Here is an 18,055-nt window from a genome sequence, read left to right as displayed (position 1 = left end):
ACATGTCCGGGAAAAAACGGACGTATGGTAACCCTACCGTTTAGGCAGTCTGACTTGCTAGGAATAATACAGGGTAGGCAAAGGACTGTGCAGTCTGGATAAATGCCAGTCAGGAGGGAGAGAGACATGGGTCTCGGCCCAAGAGAGGTGACGGCTGGGAGCCCAGAGCGGGTCCCTTGGTGAACCACGGAGAGGGAATACAGATGCATTTGCCTGAACTGTGACCACATTTACAAGTGCTTGGCTACCACAATGGTAAGAATGGTATAAAAACCGTGATAGAAAGACATTTTAACCTACCTTTTCTTAAAATTGTAACTTAAAGACACACCCATCCCCTGTTTTTTGTCATTCCCCACTCTGCAGAACATGGGCGGGGGGAGGGGGGGGTGCTGCAGCACCCCCAGGTTTTATGCGGGGCCACTGGCCCTGCGCCCCGCTCCCCAGCCGCTGACTCTGAGCAAAAACCTGGGGGTGCTTCCTGTGCCTATGCCCTGGGCCGGCCCTCCGCCCGCACTCGGCTCCCCAACCCTTCACCTCACCTGGGGCTCGGGTCCTGGCTGCTGGACCTACTCTCCAGCTGCTGGCCCAGCCCCCGGGGTCCCACGCCCAGCCCCACCCCCTGCTCCCAGGTCTTCGCTCCCGGGGCCTGCCTCACTCCTGGCCCCGCACCCGGGGCTCTGTTCCTGGGGCCCTGGATGTCGGCCCTGCTCCCTGGCCACTGGTCCCATGCCAAGGGCCCCGCACCTGGACCCCCACTTCTAGGGCTCCACTCCAGGGGCCCCACACCTATCCCCACAGCTGGGGCTCTGCTCTTTGCCCTGCACGTGGGGTCCTGACTGCTGGCCCCTGCCCGGGGCTCCACTCCTGGCCCCACGCCTGCCCCCAGCTGTGGCCTCGGCCCCTTTATCCTTTCCGCCCCCCCTCCCCCTTCCCGGAGACACAGCTCTACTCTCAGCCCTCAGTGAGGGAGGCAGGGAGAAGAGGTAAGGGGGATGGCTTTCAGCACCCCCACTACTAAAAATGTTCCAGCGCCACTGCTACAGAATTGAAGTAAAATTAATAACAGTGATTTTATGCAGGACCTACACAAAGTAGTCTTCTTTCTGGCCACAACTGAAAACTGGGGGGTGGAAGGAGGTTGTAGGAAGGAGCATCCTGCATCTTTGATATTATGTCTTACTTCCCTTCTGAAGTAGCATCACTATCAAAGCTTTTCTACTATCAAATGGTGTTAGCAACAAGTTGGGAAGGAGACTGTCCGATGAGCGACAGAATAAGGAAGGAAATTGTTTTCCAAATTCTAAAAGAATATTGCAAATGTTTTGCTTTATTTTTAAGTATAATTTTTAAAAGGTTAATTTACCTATAACAAGTTTTACTTATTGTTACATTTAACAATATTAATATTATAATAACTTTATCCAAATATAGTCTGATATATTCTATTTTCATACCATGCAGTAAAAACCAAAGACTGAGTTTTCATATGTTTTTGGATTCTTTCTCCCTTACATTTTTTTTTCTTGTAGGATTGGCATCTTCTTCGCACCTTTAATGCCAGCCATGCAGATTATATCATTTTTTATAATATTTTATGTAAAAAAGGTAAGGAGCTTTATATTTTCTCTTCTTCAAGAACCATGAACCCTAACTAGTCCAACATCTCAGCAAGAGCACATTCTTACCTGAGTTTTCAGGAGCGAGGTGGAAGCTTCAGCTTCTTGAAACATGGATCATTACTGTCAGGAGCCTTGAATGATACTGTATCTATGTCCTGCCTCTACAGAAAAAGTTCTTCGAGGGACAAAAAGAGAGGTTAAGGGCAAAATTTATCAGGTGCAGAGAATGAAGTAGTGAAATGAAAGTGTGGGTGGGTGTGACACCCACCCACACACACACACACCAGCCAAAACCAGAAGTCCCCCCCATTGTTGTATGCATGACTGTACTATTTTCAATAATTGAACACTTAGACTGTGTCTACCCTATGAGTGCTACTGCTGCAGCTGTGATGCTGTAATGTATCCTACATTGACAGAAAGGGTTTTTCTGTTGATTTGTAGCTAATCCACCTCCCCAAGCGGTAGTAGCGAGATCAATGGAAGAAATGTTCTATTGACCTAGTCACATCTAGACCAGTGGGCGAGGTTAGCTTAACTATGATGCTCAAGGGTATGAATTTTTTCACACCCCTGAGCAATGTAGATAAATTGATCTTAATTGTAAGTCTAGACCAGGCCTGAGTCTACTGCCATAGCATATAGGAGAAGTTGACTTCTGCTGAGTTCTTCTCAAACTCAACAAATATTAAATGTTTTGTGGTCTTGAAAGTAGAATTGTACCATTGATCAAAACTCCCTTGAACTTTGGGGTTCAGGTGAAATGCCCCCTAGTCTGGTTTTCAAAATCCTGACCAACAGAATACAGTTTTGCCTCTCACTATTTGAAAGGCTGTACTTTATAATGATGTGGTATGTTTGTTGCTGGAAGTGCTGTTTGGAAACTGTTGATGAATGCTATTCCTATGATTTTGCTAGCAATTTCAACTGGATTGAGTGAAGCACAGTTATTTAAGTGGCATGTAACACAACTCCATCTGTGTGTGTGTGCATCTTTTTTTAAAGGTCAGTCTGATGAGGAATTGTCAACCACCTCGCAAAGTCTGGAGAGCTTCTCAGATGACAACACTCTTCATTTTTCTGCTGTTTTTCCCTTCCTTTACTGGAGTCCTGTCTGTAATGGCGATCACTATCTGGAGGTAGGAAAGAGCATCAGCATTCAGTCTGATATCTCTAAACTGAATTACACCTTAATCAGAAACCAAACAGGGTGAAGATATTTCAATACATACTAAAGAGAAATCTGCATTGTCTTCCACTGAAAGGTTTCCAGTGTTGCTCATAAACTGTTCAGGACTCTAAAGAACACTACTGCAAACTCATGGACTTTAAGTTAATCTCTTGAAAGCTGTGCTCAACTATTGAAAGAGAGTGGAATTGAGACTCTGCGGCTCCCCCCAAAGATCTGAGGGATGAGAAGGAAGCAGAGGAAGGGTGGTACTGGCCTGTGACATGGGTAACCCAGGTTCCTTTCTTTCCTCTGCCACAGACTTCCTGTGTGATTTCAGGCAAGTCACATGGTGTCCCTTTGCCTCAGGTCCCCCATCTGTAAAATGAGAGAGAGTAGAATTTCCCTGCTTCACAACATAGTGTGAGGATAAATGCTCTAAAGACTGTTTGAGGCGCTCGGATACTATAGTAATGGGAGCCATGTAGGTATGATAGATAGAAGCTGCTATTCCTGTTTGTCCATTTTCCTTACATTCACTTCTGCTCTCCCACCTGGAGGAACAAAAGGCGGCCCAAGAAACAATTCAAGATGTATGGAGGCAGAAAACTTTTATAAGAAAAATCAGATGAGTTGCAAACCTCTGTTTGGCGGCTTGAGTTTGGTTTGGTTATTAAATGAAACATTTGCTGTGACAGTCTGGCTCTCCCTCCTCTCTTTCTCTCAGAAGTTTCTGTGACAAACGCATTTCCTCTTCTCTCTCGCACCCAATACAGCAGCCTCGCTTGCTAGCTACCAAAAAAGTGACTTAAGATCAAGGGCAGGCCCAGAAATCAGGGTTCAAGTGGGATGTTTCCTAGTAGATCTTCATAAACACTGGGAGGTTTCACTCAATTCAGATTTGCATGGCTTGGCTCCATTCCAGTCTCTGCAAACCAAACCTTCCACCTTATCACAAACAGAAACCTTTATTAACCTACCTCATGAATGCTAAGACCTTTTTATTTTTAGTCTGAAAATTACTGCTTTTGCTAGGGGCTGAGTCACATCCTGTTTTTACCAGAAATCTTATCTGAATATTCTTCTACAAAAATGGGGCGGAAAAACAAGGTGGTGGTGGTGTGGTTTTTAAGCATTCATGATGCATCTATAAAAGCAATGGTTTTTTACATTCATAAGTTTACTGCAAAATCTATGTAGCCTCTACTATGGCAATTAACTTGTTATAACTAGCTAGAGATTGGCACCTGAAAGGCAGTGCTGCCCACTGCTCTACTGTGAGAGGGTCTTGTGTCCAGGGTCGGCGCAACTCATTAGTCGACCGAGGTGGTCGCCTAGGGCACTGGCATTTGGGGGGTGGCGACCGCGGCGGCCGAACATCTGGCCACCACGGTCATCGTCGGTATTTCGAGGCAGGACCTTCCGCCGCCTCTGTTGGGGGCGCCATTTTGGGAGCGGGGCCTTCCGCCACCTAGGGCGCCAAAAAGTCTGCCGGCGCTCCTGCTTGTGTGTCTGCTCGGATAGTCAACTGGGCCCATGCTATCGGCCAGGGACTCATCAGTGTAAAAACTTAAACACAGACATGGAGCAAGCCCTCTGTCAGTTAAGATTTGCTCAGGCAGTTACACTTCAGTGAGTTGAACTGTATGCAGTCTCCCAAGAAGACCTAGTATTCTGTGGCAACGGGTGTAACTAACCCAAGAGTGAGGGTACAGAGGCCCAGGGGAAATGAACTAGCACTTTTTAAAAAATATACTTTGTCTTGTTTTTCCAGGCTGACGCCTTCTAAGCAGTGTGGTCCGTTCCAAGGCTTGACTTCCATAATTCATGCCGTTTCTGGGTGGATACACATATTGGACAGCTATTCCAGCTCGAAATGGGTGGTGTGGATTTATCGTAACTTAATTGGAAGCGTGCATTTCTTCTTCATCCTCACTGTCATTGTCCTGTAAGTGTCCATAAATGGAACTGGGGCGGGGGGAGAAAGTGAGGGAAACTTCTTCATGAGGTGTTCATTCTCTCTGATGAAAACGCAAAGGAAACTTTAAAACTTCATTGGTGGAAACAATAAATATATTGGAATTTAGTGAGAATTTGTGATATGTGAATAGAGAAGCAAAGACAATTTGCTTCTTTTTATATGAGGTGCTCAGAGCTCTTTACAAAGCAGCCTCACACTAGCCCTATGAGAGACCGTTCTGCAAGTACACCCACTTTATTGGGTATCCAGATTTACAAAGCCTCTTCCCACTAGTGCATTTACAACTTACAAAATAAGCAAATCATCTTGGATACAACTGATAGGATAGTTTGTTCTTCCTGTTTGAAAGGTAAGCAAATCGATAAGTAAAGGGGGCAGATTTTCAAAGGCACAATTGACAGGCCGGGTCTACACTAGGAACTTTTGCCAGTATAGTAATGTTGATTAGAGGGTGATTTATTTTTGGTGACATTTTTATACCAGCAAAAACCCTAGTGTAGATGCAATTATGGCTGGCAGGGGAAGGGGGGTCCTTTTGCTAGCATAGCTTCTTTTGTTTAGAGGAACTAGTATAGGCTATGCCGGTATAGACTGTCTATTGACTAGGAGGGTTTGTTGGGGTAGCTGGAACCAGTAAACTTTTTCTAGGCTGTGGGCTAGCCAACACTGCAAAGCCCTTTAGTGCCAGAGATGCAGCTTATATTAACAAAAGGGGAGGGATAGCTCAGTGGTTTGAGCATTGGCCTGCTAAACCCAGGGTTGTGAGTTCAATCCTTGAGGAGGCCATTTAGGGATCTGGGGCAAAAATCTGTCAGGGGATTGGTCCTGCTTTGAGCAGAGGGTTGGACCAGATGACCTCCTGAGGTCCCTTCCAACCCTGATATTCTATGATTCTATGAAAAGGAGTTCATTTGCTGATATAAGCTGATCTTCACTGGGTTTTGCTGGCAGAGCTATGTCAGTTAGGGGTGTGATTCCCCTCCCCCCCATCCCATCACATCACCTCCACACGCTGTCAACCAACCTAGCTACGCCAGCAAAACTTTGTAGTGTAGACCTGGTCTACATCTACACTACAGACTTCTGCTGGTATAGCTATGACAGTCAGGGGTGTGATTTGTGACCAGCGTAGCCTGTGCCAGAAGAAGCCCCTATTGTAGGTGCAGTAATACTAGCAACACTGTGCTTTTTACCTGAAACGCTTGGTTAACTGCTGTACCAGAACAAAGCATGGGTAGGTTGGTATAGCTGCATTGGCATTAGGAGCCCTTTGCTACTTTATACTGGCATTCCTATATATCAGCAAAGCACTTCTAGTGTAGACATGGCCCTGGTATAGACCTGGCTTTGGCATGTAATTCCCATTGGCACCTAACTGCCATTTGTGCCTTTGAAAAGCTCTCCCAAAGCAGTTATGGATTTTGCCCAAGACTCCAGAAATCAGCAGGAAAATTGGGAATAGTAGATGAGTCATTGCTCCCAGTCTCATAGTCCAATCACAATCCCTTCTAAGAGTCAAATCCTGATCCCATAAAAATCAATAACAAAACTCCAAGAGATTCCAGTGGAACCAGGATTTGCCTCTGTGTGATAGTGATTAAGGTTCATTAATTGGTAGGGGAAGGGGAGGGACAGTACCAACAACTGGTACAAGGTTGGTTGAAAACAATGGATTCCTGTCCAGAACTAAAAGGTACCTTGTGGTGTTGACCTGCCTGGCGTGTATTTGTGTAAGAGCCCATACAGCTTTGGGTCTTTCCCAATAGAACTTCTGACCCATTTAGTATTTGTCTGCCATTACTCATAAGTGGGACAAGGTGGGTGAGGTAATATCTTTTATAACAACACTGCATATTACTTATAAGTAATCACTGTGTAAAATGAACAAGAGCTCTTCTTTTTTGGCAGTGATTTGGAAGAGAAGCATCACCTGAATATAAATACTCACATGCTGAACTTTCTTTTCTTTCAGAATTATCACATATCTTTACTGGCAAATAATAGAAGGAAGAAAGATAATGGTCAGACTCCTGCATGAGCAAATTATTAATGTAAGTTTGTTTTTCAGGTTGCTGTCTTTTTTTAAATAATAGAAAACATGTTAGCTCGTTTCCTCATGTCCGTTGCATATGACGCTTGCACGCAGAGAGGTTTCCGTTTTGGCACAAGAGAGAAGAGGAAAATATCCTCCTAAACACACTTGACTAACCAATCCTGTATGCAGTTTATTTTAAGGTTACACACAATTCCTCAGACGTGTTATTTGAAGCAAGGAAATGGTTTGTTTTCCACAGGTGTGGTGTCAGATGGTTAGGTGTCAAGATATGGTACTTTCAGGAACTAGTAGTCTGATCTGGCTCTGCAAACTGTGTGTCTTTGTTAGATTTGGTTTCTAAATAGACAGAAATTGAATTGGTGGGTATAGCCTTTTCAGTGCAAATACCATTCCCATTAATGCTAATGCCTAAGAGGACAGTAAAACCTGGGTGTTGTAAAAAACACCACAGAGCAGTTGCTTTATTTTCTTTGTGAAAATAAAAGTACAATTAGTTTTACTTTCATAAATATTATTTTTATGCTTTTTGCTTGGTATGTGTGAGGAGGGGTCTGAAGTTCATCATCCCAAAGGATTTTGTGACAATAAAGCCAGACTTAGAGCAGCACCTTGAGTTGTGTGAAAGTTTTGGGTCATGCGCCCTCATCCCTGAGACTTTTGGCTAAGCAGGATTTGGTTAGTCTGGAGAGCTGGCCAGCTTGCTAGGGAGAGGACAGGGGCTGCTAGAGCTGACTTGCTTTCTGAAGCTGGGACGTGGGGCCTATTTTCTGCATGTAAAGTCTGTGTAGAAGTCATCTTGGGTGAAATTCAGCAGTTTGCGATGGTCCTGTGTATGCTCCTTGGGCGCGAGAATAAGAATTGTCATGTGCCAGGGAGGTAGGCTCCATGCTGGTTCTGAATGTACTGATATGTGGGCACCACTGGATATGTTCTAGTGGCCAAGACAACCCCATGGAGGTAGAAAGAGCCAGCCTGTTGGCTAGAGTAGTGACTGCAGAGGGGCTGTACTGCAGACTTCCTGTCTGTCTGTCTGTCTGTCTGTCTGCAGCTGGAGGAGATGATTTTATTTCTCCTCACCCTACCCTTCCGCTGCCACCTCCCCTGCAGGGTAGCTACATAGTCTGTTTAATCAGATTCCTGCAGGATTTGAGAATGTAACTATATGCATAACAACTCCCTCTTCTGCATTCTCTCAGCTGGCTTTGGGAAAGCTAGTGCTTTAGACTGCATCTCTCCCTGCCTCCGCAGTAAATCTTTGGGGTTACAGCCTGTGACGGGTTCAGTCACAGAGACCCCCTTGGGACTGTCACCTGATGTGCTGAGATTACCTCTGAGCCCATTTTCCCTGCCAGCTTGGGACTCCAGAACCCTGTCTTATTGAGCCAGACACACTAGCCTGCTGCAACACAGGCCCAGGTCTGGTCCATGCCCCCAAAGCTTCAGACTTTAGGTGACCTGCTTAGCAGTTTTTGGTTATCTCCAGCACCCGGACACCCAGCTCCTAATGGGATCCAAACCCCAAATAAATCCATTTTACTCTGTATAAAGCTTATACAGGGTAAACTCATAAATTGTCCGCCCTCTATAACCCTGATAGAGAGAGATACACAGCTGTTTGCTCCCCCAGGTATTAATCACGTACTCTGGGTTTATCAATAAACAAAAGTGATTTTATTATGTATAAAAAGTAGGATTTAAGTGGTTGCAAGTAATAATAGACAGAACAAAGTAAGTTACCAAGCAAAATAAAACAAAACACGTAAATCTAAGCCTAATACATTAAGAAACTGATTACAGATAATATCTCACCCTCACATGTTCCAAAAAGCTTCTTTCAAAGACTAGACTCCTTCCTATTCTGAGCCCAATTCTTTCCCCTGGCAATGTTCTTGTCAGTTCCAGCAGACATCTTAGGTGGAAATTAGGGGTTTTCTGATGACTGGAAGCTCCCTTTGTTTGGTTCCACCCCCTTTTATATCTTTGGCACAAGGCGGGAATCTTTTGTTTCTCTGGGTCCCCACCCCTCGTTATAAATGGAAAAGCACCAGGTTTAAGATGGATTCCAGTATCAGGTGACATGGTCACATGTCATTGTGAGACCCCCTCCATTCTTCCAGGGCTGGCAGGCACATATACAGGAAGGCTTGCTGGTAAATAAACCATTTACAGCCAATTGTCCTAGTCAATGGGAGCCGTCAAGATTCTAAACAACCATTAATGACCCAACTTTGCCTAATTACAATAGGACCTCAGAATTATACTTCATATTTCTAGCTTCAGATACAAGGATGATACATGCATACAAATAAGAGGAATATTCAGTAGGTTATAACCTTTATACTGATACCTTACAAGAGACCTTTTGCTTGAAGCATATTCCAGTTACATCATATTTACACTCATAAGCATATTTCCATAAAACATTATGGAGTGCAACATCACACAGCCCATCTAGAGATAAGTTTTGACTAATGGAGTTAGAATAACTTGGGTCTTATCTACTCTGGGAAATTATTCTGCTATACATATGCCAGTCAATTTCTGTTATAGCTGTGCCAGTATAACTCTCTTGTGTGGACATGATATTCTGGAATAAATGTGATTTTATTCCACAATTATTCCACTTTGATTGTAATTGCTATCCTGGTCAATTTCCCTATGTAGACAAGCCTTGCGATTGCATTAGGAATAATATGCACATTCAAGTTAATAACATTCTTTTTTTTTATTGTAGGAAGGAAAGGATAAAATGTTTTTACTTAATAAACTACGTGCACTGCAGACATCAAAACTAGACCCACCCAAAGGAGAACAGCAAGAGGTCAGTTCAAAGGCGTTGGTGTTTCTGTGTTGTTCACATTCTTTAGATAAATGATCACAAGGCCAGAAGGGAACACTATCTATGAAACAGGGAAAGATTAAGACTGAGCTCTCAAAACTGGATACTCTCATGAAAAACCAACCTTCCACACAAACTTCCTCATGGATAGACTTTACAAAAACTAGACAAGCCATTTACAACACAAACTTTGCTTATCTATGAACTGCTGATTTTATAAATCAATCACCAATTGGGGGTACATCCACTCCAGTTGTTAACACCTTTGCAAAGGCTAGTCTGGACAATGCCAATGCACTTGTAATTTACCCAGGGGATCACCAGAGGGTAAACATCTCAAGTAAAGACAACCTCCCTGTTGGTGTTTACAAAGCCAAAGGAAAACCTTCCTAATGTAGACGTGGTGTGACAGTCACAAAAGGTCTCATCCATTTTCAGGCCTCCTCTAGACTAGGGGAAAAGGTGCTTTCCCCTTCACCCCCAACTGAGTTAGGTCACATGAGCTTATTACTCCACAGAAAACCCCATTCAACATGAATGTGGAGAGTTTTTTATATCTTAGGTCAAGGTTAGCCTGAAGTGGGGTTTTCAATCTTTAAATGAGCTCAGCTGAGCTAATTTGACTTGAAAAAAGGACCCTTTTTTCCTAGCCTAGACAAGGCCAAGGTAAGAGTCCGTCCCTGGAGCGGATTCAGCCCAGGAGAGTTGTTCTGATGTTGATATGCTACCCTGTGTTCCGCTGGTTGTGTATTGTCACTCAGTATCCTGCTGGGATAGATGGATGGAGCTCTGAAATAATTCCTGTCTAATTTCCTTCTACCATTGTGCTGGTCTCAAGTGCTGGTTAATCACATCCTGCATTCTCCCCTATCTTCAAAACTCTCCTCTGGGCTCTTTAATGCTAAGACCACTTGTTTCTCTGTTACAGCCATTCTGCTTTTCTTTACAGATTCCCCTCTCTTCCTACATCACCCCCCACAAAGCCACCTGAAAGAAAGGGAAGCAAGCTAAAAAAAATAGTAAAAAAGGAAACAAAGGAAAAGAGCCCAAAGAGAGACAGAAGAAAATAAACTCTTTTTATCTCAGGAAGCTCAGTGCATCCAAATTCTCAAGCCGCATAGACAGAGCAATTCTCAAGCCACAACTTCTAGTGCAGATGCCCAAGCTCTGATGTCTTTCCTCTACAATGCACAATGCTCTTCTATTCCACCCAGTTATTTGTATCTAAAGCAATAAAAGATTCTTGTGGTAACCGATGAATTGTCAGTGTAACTCTAGAGAGCCAAATATGCCAATCCAGAAAACAGGAGACAGACCACCAGCATAGCATAGTGGTAAGAGCAAGGAACTGGGAGCTGAGATCTGAATTCTATTCCTAACTTGCTAGGTGGCTTTGGTCAAGTAATTAACATCCATGCCTCAGTTTCCCCATCAGAAAATTGGGAGTTATAAGATTCACCTGCCTTTGAGATTATTTGACAAAGGGTTCTGTATAGTGCATGCCAAAAACACTAGTGTTATTTCTCAGTATCTCCACGAGATGGAGACAGGAGCCAAATAAAACTTTGTAGCACCAATTCTTGAATAAAAGGCACTAATCTGCCTAAGCAGGCCTGTTCATGTTGTCTCCCAGACAGCTGGAGATGCCTGTCCCTAAGCTAATAAACTCAAAGCACTTTGGAGGACAGGATTAGAGTTCAAAATGACCTTGATAAATTACAGAATGGGTTTGAAGTCAACAGATTAAATTCAACGAAGACAAGTGCAAAGTATTACACCTAGGAAGAAAAAAATCAATTTGCCCAAGTACAAAATGGGGAATAATTGGCTAGGCAAGCAGTACTGCTCAAAAAGGATCTGAGGGTTGTAGTAGATCACAAATTGAATATAAGCCAACAATGTGATACAGCTGCAGAAAAGGCTAATATAATTCTTGGGTATATTAACAGGAGTGTCATATACGAGAGGTAATTGATCTGCTCTATTTGGCACTGGTGTGGCCTCAGCTTGAGTATTGTGTCCAGTTTGGTCACCACACTTTAAGAAAGATGTGGACAAATTGGAAAGAGTCCAGAGGAGAGCAACAAAAATGAGAAAAGGTTTAGAAAACCTGACCTACAAGGAAAGGTTTAAAAAAACTGGGTACGTTTATTCCCAAGAAAAGAAAGCCAAGTGGGGGGGACCTGATAAGTCTTCAAATATGTTGAGGGCTGTTATAAAGAGGATGGTGACCGATTTGTTCTCCATGTTCACTGAAGGGAGGAGAAGAAGTAATGGCCTTACTCTGCACCAAGGGAGATTGTGGTGAGATATAGGGGAAAACTTTCTAACTATAAGGATTGTTAAATACTGGAACGGGGTATTAAGGGAGGTTGTGGAATCCCTGCCACTGGAGGGTTTTTCAGAGCAGGTTAGACAAACACCTGTTGGGGTGGTCTAAGTTTACTTGGTCCTGGTTTAGCGCAAGGGGCTGGATTAGATGACCTCTTAAGGTCCCCTTCAGTCCTGCAATTTCTATGATTCTATCAAATGTGCTGAGGGTTATTCTCTAACTTGTTATGGCAGGAATAGCCTCGCTCAGTGCTTCACATAAGGAGATGGATTGTTTTTCTTTTCTCTCCCTAGTGCACTGTGCCTCTTGTTCCCATTAAAGTCCAATAGTGAAAATGCTACTGATTACTTTGGGGTAGGATTGAACTCTTTGTTGGGGCTGCCCTTTGCTTTCAGCATCCCATCTTTATGGATAGATTAGAGCTAATCAGGGATTGAATCCACCAAGATTTTTTTTTTTAGACCTTCTGAAAACATGTATGTCTGTTTGAGCTGGACAGCCCTATCCCTGACAGATGCGTGTGCGCTTTCTTTATTATCCATATATGATAAAGACAGGGAACCCCACCCTTCTACTCCTCCAGAGCCGCTTTTCTCTTGTAGGCTGTATCTTGCTCTTCCTGATGTTTTTTTTTTTTTAAGGCATCTAGTATTGATCAGCTGTGAGGACAATAACATAAAAACACTGTCATGTGACCCTTTCTCCACCAAGAGGGATGCATAGGGCAACCCTGGAGTTGGATGAACCTCTTTGGATAAAAACAAGAATAGATGACACACCAAAGTCAAGTTGAACCTAATGCTTTTTGGAGACTTGGAAGATGTCGTTTTTTTGTTTTTGTTTTTTTTAAATCACATCTCTGATGCTAGTTCTCCTAGTATTTCCAGCCAAGCTGAACCCAGAACATGTAGAAATCTAGCAAGGGACTCTGTTAAAATCTTATGATGACTGGCTGTGAGTTAATGCTCTCTGTTTGAGAGAAATGTGTGCACTTCAGGGTTAAATGAGCAATTGCAGTCAATGAGCACTGACTGCTGACAGGGCATCTGCCTACATGAGCAGTCCTGGAGTGAGGATGTGAGCATATAGCCCTCCCTAACACCTAGACAAATTTTAATAGCTTCCAAAATATGCATTTGCCTGTGACCTACTAGCCCCCTTGCAAATGTAGGTGCCAAAACACCCCGCAAGTGGAGCTGGGGGGAAAAGAGCACTGAGAAACAGGCACATTTTACCTACGTACCTGGAGCTTGGGGATGGAGGGACAGTATCCACAGAACAGCTACAGTCATGTAGGTATGTACATATTGCTAATCTGACATGCTGTCTTCCAGAGGAGTTCATCTTCGTACCAGCCATCTAGACAAGCTGCTCTGCAAATGACAGCCTCCCTAGAAAGGCCATTTGGGAGAAATGGAAGAGACTTCTATGCTGAGGTATGATAAGCCAGCCAAGAAGAGGGTCCGTCTACACTCTCCAGGGTACTTGTATGGAAGATAGTAGTTTTCGTGTGGATGTTGTGATGATAATAGGACCTCCGCAGTTTGCAGACACCATTATCCACCCACCTCAAAAACTATTTAATATAAAAATGTATCAAGAAAAGCTTTCAGAACAAAACCCAACTAGTTCTTCACAAAGCCACATAAGGTTGGCAGAAGCAAAGGATACATTTGTTTAAGTGATCTAAGTTTGCTTTTAAACATAAGGTAACAGTCATATTGGTGGAAAACATGGAAGTAAATATTTTGATTTACTGTGAATTTTGTTTTCAGTCCTCCTCTGCTGGGATACCAGAAAAGACTGGCCTGTCTCCTGGTAAGTAATAACTCTCAACACAGAGAAAACAACTCGCAGAAGTTCAGCTCAGTAAGATTTTGAAATGCAGTAGGTCAAAGTACCATAATGACTACAGAATTCTGTCTTCCTCCGATGAAGGGCAGGAACAAATAATCAGATTAGGCCACTAAAGCCCAACATCTTCAGAAGCAGACATTGGGTTTTCATGCCTCAGTTTTTGAGTGCTCGACTGTACGTCTTGGGCTCCTCTAGGGTACACCCTTATCTCTACTTGATGTCAATGGGAGCTGTGTGAGCTTAGCGCCTCTGACAATCAGGCCCAAGCTGTGTCAAACTGGGCATCCAAAATCAGTGGCTACTTTTGAAACATGGCGGCAGACTTATGTGTACCTGAAAAGTGAATTCCATGAAACTCCATGTCCTCTTAGGGGAGTAGGCCAGGCCTGGAGGGAATACTGTATCAGTAAGGGTTGTACTTCACTTTGCATTTGTTTCAAAGAGGGTTATTAAGGGTATGTCTACACTACCCGCTGACTTGGCAGGCAGCGATCGATCCAGCAGGGATCGATTTATCGCATCTAGTCTAGACGCGATAAATTGACCCCCGAGTGCTCTCCCGTCGACTCCTGTACTCCAGCGCCGAAAGAGGCGCAGGCAGAGTCGACAGGGGTTGACACACTGTGATGAAGTCAATAACGTACATGAATAACACAGCTGAATTTGACGTACTTAGATCAATCCCCCCCCAGTGTAGACCAGGGCTTAGTGTGTACATGGTGGCCTAGAACATTCATACAGCTAGAAGCAAGACAGGCATGGAATCTCACACATGAGCTTGATCTGGCTTGCACACACATGTATCTTCCTTGCACTTGAGAGATGGTTTAATTTACCAGCATAGGCACTTTCTTACAAATGGAGGGCTAACATTGTTATATGTGCACTCACCAAGTCCATCTTTCTTACTTCCTTTGCTAAAAGCAGACGAAGAGGGACACCAACCAGGGATTTCTGAGACTCTGGCACTGGCTCTGAGAGCCAGACAACAGGCTGAATGGGAAATGGAGGACGACAATGACGAGGACTTTAGACCATGAACTGTACGAAGCAATATATGTATACTATTTGCTAGAAGTACTTCTAGTAAACTTCACTGTTTTGCACTAATGGTTGGAAACCCATTGGAAATGACTGATTTTTTTCAAATAAGCAGCTAAGGAAAAAAATTAAAGCAAGAACACATCAGAAAATGCACTTTATGAATTGCAGTTTAAATTTTATAATTTCATAGTAAATGCACTGTACTATTTTGTTAAAAAATGAAATCTTGATAATAGCAGACCTCTCTAGCATCTGCTATGAAATCTCTTGCTGAAATATAGCAAATGACCACCATGGGTTAGGAAGGAATTTTTTATTGTATCGATGTAATGTGTGCCTAATGACAAATGCAAATTACAATTCTGGAACCTTTGATGGTAGTCCTATATCTGACTTGTTTTGATCTGGCTGTTCTTAGCTGTATTTTTTAAAAGCAGAAATGAAGTATTAATAAAATAAAAAGGATTCTAGCCTATTTAAAACTATTTGTTAAAGTAAATTGTGACACAGATTGGTGAATATAAAACTGTTTGTGTGAACCCTACTGCTGTCAGCCTCTCTCTCTTCACAATTAAAATTACTCATCTTTTGAACCTTTTTTGACAGAAGTTAAAGCATCATTTTAGAATGGCTATAATGTGATAAACTCTAATCTTGTTATGAGTTGCGTTTTTTTGTGTATTTTTATTATGACTTCACACCACTTACACCAGCTTACCACAGAAATCCTTTTTCTTCATATTTGTGGCAATTCCAGCTGCCATCTGATACATGTTAAGCTACAAGCACAAATTGTAAACAAAGGGTCAATAGCACCTAGCTACTCCAGCGTGCCTTGGAAATATGTGTTGGGGATTTTATCAACGTGATTTTGGGCTGCATGGTGCACTGCTTCTTCTGTTGCAGCAGTCTTTGCCACCTGCAGGGCCCTAGCCTGGCTATGCTGTCCATCTCAATTTGGTTCTCATTTCTTAGATACTTTTAAATGTCTACCTTTGTCCTCTAGTTTTCCAACTGCTTTCCTAATTTAAGAATTGCCCTTCAGTGGGGTTACTGTTGTAACTGTGTCTCTGGGAATTGATTTATTTCTCCTGTTGTTGTCACTGTCATTTCACGTCTCCTGCTCAGCCCCCTCTTCTCAACTCATTCCCTGGGTTACATTTTTTGCTTTTTCTTTATATTTGTTTCCTACCTAATACAATAGCAGGAGTGTGCTTGAGGCTTCAGAAAAAAAGACAAATACCTGCCTCAAGGAGCTTACAATCTAAGCTAGTGCTGGAGAGACGCCACAGCTGAAGGTGTAGGAAGAGGATCGGGTTTACACAATGGAAGACTGAAGTATTGTGTAGCTAGTGTACATCTAGTGCTGGGGCCTGACGCATACATATTTAAGTCTAGGCTTTGTTTTGCAGTGGAGGAAGGTAACTCAGGAGTAGGGTCGGCACTTGAAGGCTATTCAAAAGAATGGGGCTTTTGAGGAGGGATGGGAAAGTATGGGCTGCATGGCACGCATGAGATTGCAAAAGTTGTTGCTGGTCTAGGGGGTGCTGGAGTTAGGGTTATGGAAGGTCACACCCTTAAGCCTAGGGATAATGATAGAGCATAGGACATGGCTGGAGATGAACAGTAAGGGTAGAGCTTTGTCAGAAGGTACAAAGAGTAGGTGGGCAGCTGCTACAGTGTGGGATAGCAAAGGCTGCAGCTTTGAAAGGCCAGGCAGATGCCATATGGTTCAAGAGAGATGAACTTAGCCAGAGAGAGAGAGGTTGCAAAAGTCCAGGTGGGAGATTACCAAAGCTGTGGAGCAAACTCAGTTGGCCCAGCATTGTATATTTTAAATGTCTACCTTTGCCCTCTAGTTTTCCAACTGCTTTATTTTTATTCCAACTGTATATTTTTTCCTCCCTACCCTGTGCGCATAGTTCAAGCAAAAGAAAAGGTTTTCAGCAGATGGAATGCAAGGGCTCAGATCCAAGTGGCAAAACTGGTACTAGAAGGTGTGCATCAGTGAGCTGCCGAGGTAGGTAAATAGGAAATTGTAACTCTGGTGGAAAATCTTGTAACTACTACTGCTGAAAAAACGTCAACGTTGTCTAGGGCAGTGGTGCTCAACCAGGGGTATGTGTACTCCTGGGGGTACACACAGGTCTTCCAGGGGGTACATATATTTGCCCGGTTTTAGAACAGGCTACATAAAAAGCACTAGCAAAGTCAGTACAAACTTAAATTTCATACAGACAAATACTTGCTTATACTGCTATATATAGTGAAATGTAAGTACAAGATTTATATTCCAATTGATTTTATTTTATAATTATGGTTAAAATGAGAAAGTAACCAATTTGTCAGTAATAGTGTGCTGTAACACTTGTATTTTTATGTCTGATTTTGTAAGCAAATAGTTTTTAAGTGAGGTTAAATTTGGGGATATGCAAAACAATCAGACTCCTAAATGGGGTACAATAGTCTGGAAAGGTTGAGAGTCACTGGTCTAGGGCACAGCAGCTCATACTCACGTCAAGTGGTCTAACTACAACTGTTTATTTGCAAAGCGCATTCAGCCCTCTTCCAACTGTCCAGAAAAGAGTTTTCTAGAACAATTGCAATTCTCACATCTGCCCCACCACAATGGAATAGGGTGTTTTTTATAATTAAAATAAAGCTGAAAGATAAAAATTCTGAGCCAAGGTATGCAGCTAGTTCTGAAGTGAGGAGTAACATGTCTCCTTCCAGAACCAAATAATAGCAGCTTGTGACACAAATGCCAAATTCATTCAATTATATGATCTTAGTGCCCATTAGGAAAGATGCTTTTTTCTCTACCATTAACGCTACAAAATTGAGTAGGCTTGCCCCATTTAAGATAACTTCACAGTAGCAAGCCTACATATGCTTTACTTGATCAAAGTTTAAAAAGCTTTAAGGGAAAGAACTATTTTCATTCCACTGTACGTCTTGCTCATATGGGCACAGGTCCATTTACCAAAAGATGCTCAACTCCACTCTGCCAGGGTACTGTTCTGTTAAGAGACTGTCATACAAATTAATCTGCTGTCATCAACTTCTTACCTGAAGTACAGCTTCTGTAAGAAGAATGATCTTGTCCACTACAGTAATGGCATAGATAGGCAGCGTTTCAAAATACTTCTTCAGGAG

The 18,055-nt window shown here is 42.9% G+C and overlaps 1 protein-coding gene across 4 annotated transcripts in view; it reads left to right on the top strand.

Moving 5' to 3' along the window:
* TMC5 (transmembrane channel like 5) overlaps positions 1–15,443 on the top strand; it is a 58,255-nt gene extending 42,812 nt beyond the window's left edge. For 3 of the 4 annotated variants that reach the window (XM_034783441.1, XM_034783442.1, XM_034783444.1), the window contains 8 exons: positions 1,533–1,608; positions 2,628–2,761; positions 4,565–4,738; positions 6,744–6,822; positions 9,562–9,648; positions 13,333–13,434; positions 13,774–13,816; positions 14,780–15,443. In XM_034783441.1, coding sequence (XP_034639332.1) covers positions 1,533–1,608; positions 2,628–2,761; positions 4,565–4,738; positions 6,744–6,822; positions 9,562–9,648; positions 13,333–13,434; positions 13,774–13,816; positions 14,780–14,895 — 811 coding nt within the window. In that variant the 3' untranslated portion in view covers positions 14,896–15,443. The remainder of the gene's footprint in view (positions 1–1,532; positions 1,609–2,627; positions 2,762–4,564; positions 4,739–6,743; positions 6,823–9,561; positions 9,649–13,332; positions 13,435–13,773; positions 13,817–14,779) is intronic. The other variant, XM_034783443.1, reaches the window with a different exon arrangement.
* The last annotated feature ends 2,612 nt before the right edge of the window (positions 15,444–18,055 follow it).

This window comes from Trachemys scripta, chromosome 10, assembly GCF_013100865.1.
Source record: "Trachemys scripta elegans isolate TJP31775 chromosome 10, CAS_Tse_1.0, whole genome shotgun sequence".
NCBI lineage: Eukaryota > Metazoa > Chordata > Testudines > Emydidae > Trachemys > Trachemys scripta.
Note: the sequence above shows the minus strand (reverse complement) of the source record. Positions and strands in the feature narration are given on the sequence as shown.